Source organism: Nicotiana attenuata, chromosome 12, assembly GCF_001879085.1.
Source record: "Nicotiana attenuata strain UT chromosome 12, NIATTr2, whole genome shotgun sequence".
NCBI lineage: Eukaryota > Viridiplantae > Streptophyta > Magnoliopsida > Solanales > Solanaceae > Nicotiana > Nicotiana attenuata.
The window spans coordinates 33,991,315-33,993,694 of NC_032000.1; the positions used below are offsets into that span (position 1 = coordinate 33,991,315).

At 36.5% G+C, this 2,380-nt stretch overlaps 1 protein-coding gene across 1 annotated transcript; it reads left to right on the forward strand.

Moving 5' to 3' along the window:
- Positions 795–1,716, forward strand: LOC109236024. Its single transcript, XM_019402256.1, has 2 exons — positions 795–973; positions 1,227–1,716. Exons 1-2 carry the CDS (start codon positions 795–797, stop codon positions 1,714–1,716), a joined length of 669 nt encoding a protein of 222 aa, XP_019257801.1.

The window sequence follows — 2,380 nt, forward strand, 5'->3', positions numbered from 1 at the left end:
AAAGTAATTGCTTATGCCTTTCAAAAGTTGAAATCACATGAGTTGAATTATCCCACTCACGATCTTGAACTTGTTGCCATTATTTTTGCCTTAAAAATTTGGAGGCATTATTTGTACGGGGAGAAGTGTCATATATTTACTGCTCACAAGAGTTTAAAGTACTTGGGTACACAAAAATAGTTAAACTCGAGACAACGTAGATGACTTGAACTCATCAAAGAATATGATTGCACGATTGATTATCATCCTGATAAAGCAAATGTGGTTGCAGATGCGTTGAGTCGCAATTCCCTGCAAGTTTAACTCTTAAGTCCTTTGCCTTTGCTTCTTTTATAAGAGCCATGAATGCTTGTCTTTCATTTAATTATAATGGTTCTATCATTTCTAATTTGCAAGTCAAGCCAGTCTTACTTGAGCAGGTCCAAGAAGTGTAGAAGTTAGATGAGAAGCTTGTGAAATGGGTTGAAGAAGTCCAAAATGGAAGAGAATAAGATTTTACATTGAAGAAAGATGGTACCTTATTTTATAAAAATAGGTTGTGTGTTCCTAATGATGATGAATTGAGGAAGGAGATCTTGATTGAAGCACATAGTTCACCTTATGAAATGCATCCTGGAGGTACTAAATTATACCGGCCCATCAAGGGACACTACTGGGGGAATGGTATGAAGAAAGACATTGTAGAGTTTATTTCAAAATGCTTGGTTTGTCAATAAATAAAAGCTGAACATCAAGTCCCAACCGGTCTACTGCAACCCTTGTCAATACCTGAGTGGAAATAGGAAAGGATAACGATGGACTTTGTTTCTGGACTTCCACGCACTCAAAGGAATCATGATGCAATAACTAAGAGTGCTCATTTCTGGGCAATCATAATGGACTACTCACCGGAACGATTGGCAGAATTATACATTAATGAGATTGTGAGGCTGCATGGAATCCCTGTTTCTATTGTGTCGGACAGAAATCCAAGGTTTACATCCAGATTTTTAGCTTGCTAGAAGCTTTGGGTTCCAGGTTAAATTTTAGTACTGCTTTCCATCCATAAATAGACGGCCAGTCTAAGAGGGTAATACAAATCTTGGAGGATATGCTTCGAGCCTGCATTATTGAGTTTGAGGGTAGTTGGGACAAACGCTTAGCCCTGATAGAATTTGCTTACAATAATAGCTACCAATCAAGTATAGGCATGCCTCCTTATGAAGCTTTATATGGGAGAAATGTAGAACGCCTCTTTATTGGAACGAGGTTGGTGAAAGAAAATTGATGGGTTCTGAGATTGTGCGACAAACTGAAGATAAGGTAAATATCATCAAGGATCGCTTAAAAATTGCTTCATATAGACAGAAGTCTTATGCTGAACTTGAGAGGCGTGATATTGAGTATCAAGCGGGTGATAAAGTATTCTTAAAGGTTTCTCCATGGAAGAAGTATATGATATTTGGCCAGAAAGGTAAACTTAGTCCTCGATTTATTGGACCTTATGAAGTGCTTGAGAGAGTTGGCGCAGTTGCTTATAAACTAGCTCTTCCACCTGAGTTAGACAAGATTCATAACGTTTTCCATGTTTCTATGCTTAGAAGATACCGCTCAGATCCATGTCATGTTCTTCCTATTGAATCTGTTGAGGTCAATCCTGATTTGACCTATGAAGAAGAACCTATCCAAATCTTAGCGCGTGAGTTAAAAGAGATTAGAAACAAGAGCATCCCTTAGTGAAAGTTCTTTGGAAAAATCATTCTGGCGAAGAAGCTACCTGAGAGCGAGAATAGGATATGCAAGTTCGATATCCACATTTGTTTCAGGACTAGTATAAGGTAAATTTTGGGACATAATTTATTTAAGGGGGAGAGAGTTGTAACACCCCAAATTCTCTACTTATATTTGCATTCTCTATTGAGCATCTTTATAATGAGGATAGATTTTACTTCGCACTTCCTAAATGTGAAATTGACAATATATAAAAATTACTTACTCTAGATTATGTTAATATGTAAAAAGAAGTTTCATGGTGTTTTTCATGAATTGTTATTAAATACATTAGATATTTAAGGTTTTGTGTTGTCACCCTTTTGTATTTATCTAAAAATATATAGTAGTTTGGGCAGCCACTTTTATTTCATACTTATCCAAAGTTCATAAATATTACTTTTGTGACTTGCTTTTCCATAACCTCCTCTCATATTTCACTGTTTCATGCCAAAGAAAACCCGTACCCTCTCTCCTTTTTATCACCTGAAATACTTCATGATAACCATCAGAAATTTTTACTAAACCAACCAGCCAAACTAGTTCTTGGTGAAGCTCAAGTTGCTCCTCTCTTTTGTGGTAAGTTACTAAGCCCGTTTTTACACTAGACCACTATTAGTATTTTCTTCGT

Bases quoted from the DNA above. Each gene is read 5' to 3' on its own strand.
- LOC109236024 (XM_019402256.1), top strand. From the start codon at position 795: ATGGACTTTGTTTCTGGACTTCCACGCACTCAAAGGAATCATGATGCA. The intron at 974-1,226 runs GTTTACATCCAG...GGAGAAATGTAG, and splicing joins GTGTCGGACAGAAATCCAAG to AACGCCTCTTTATTGGAACG.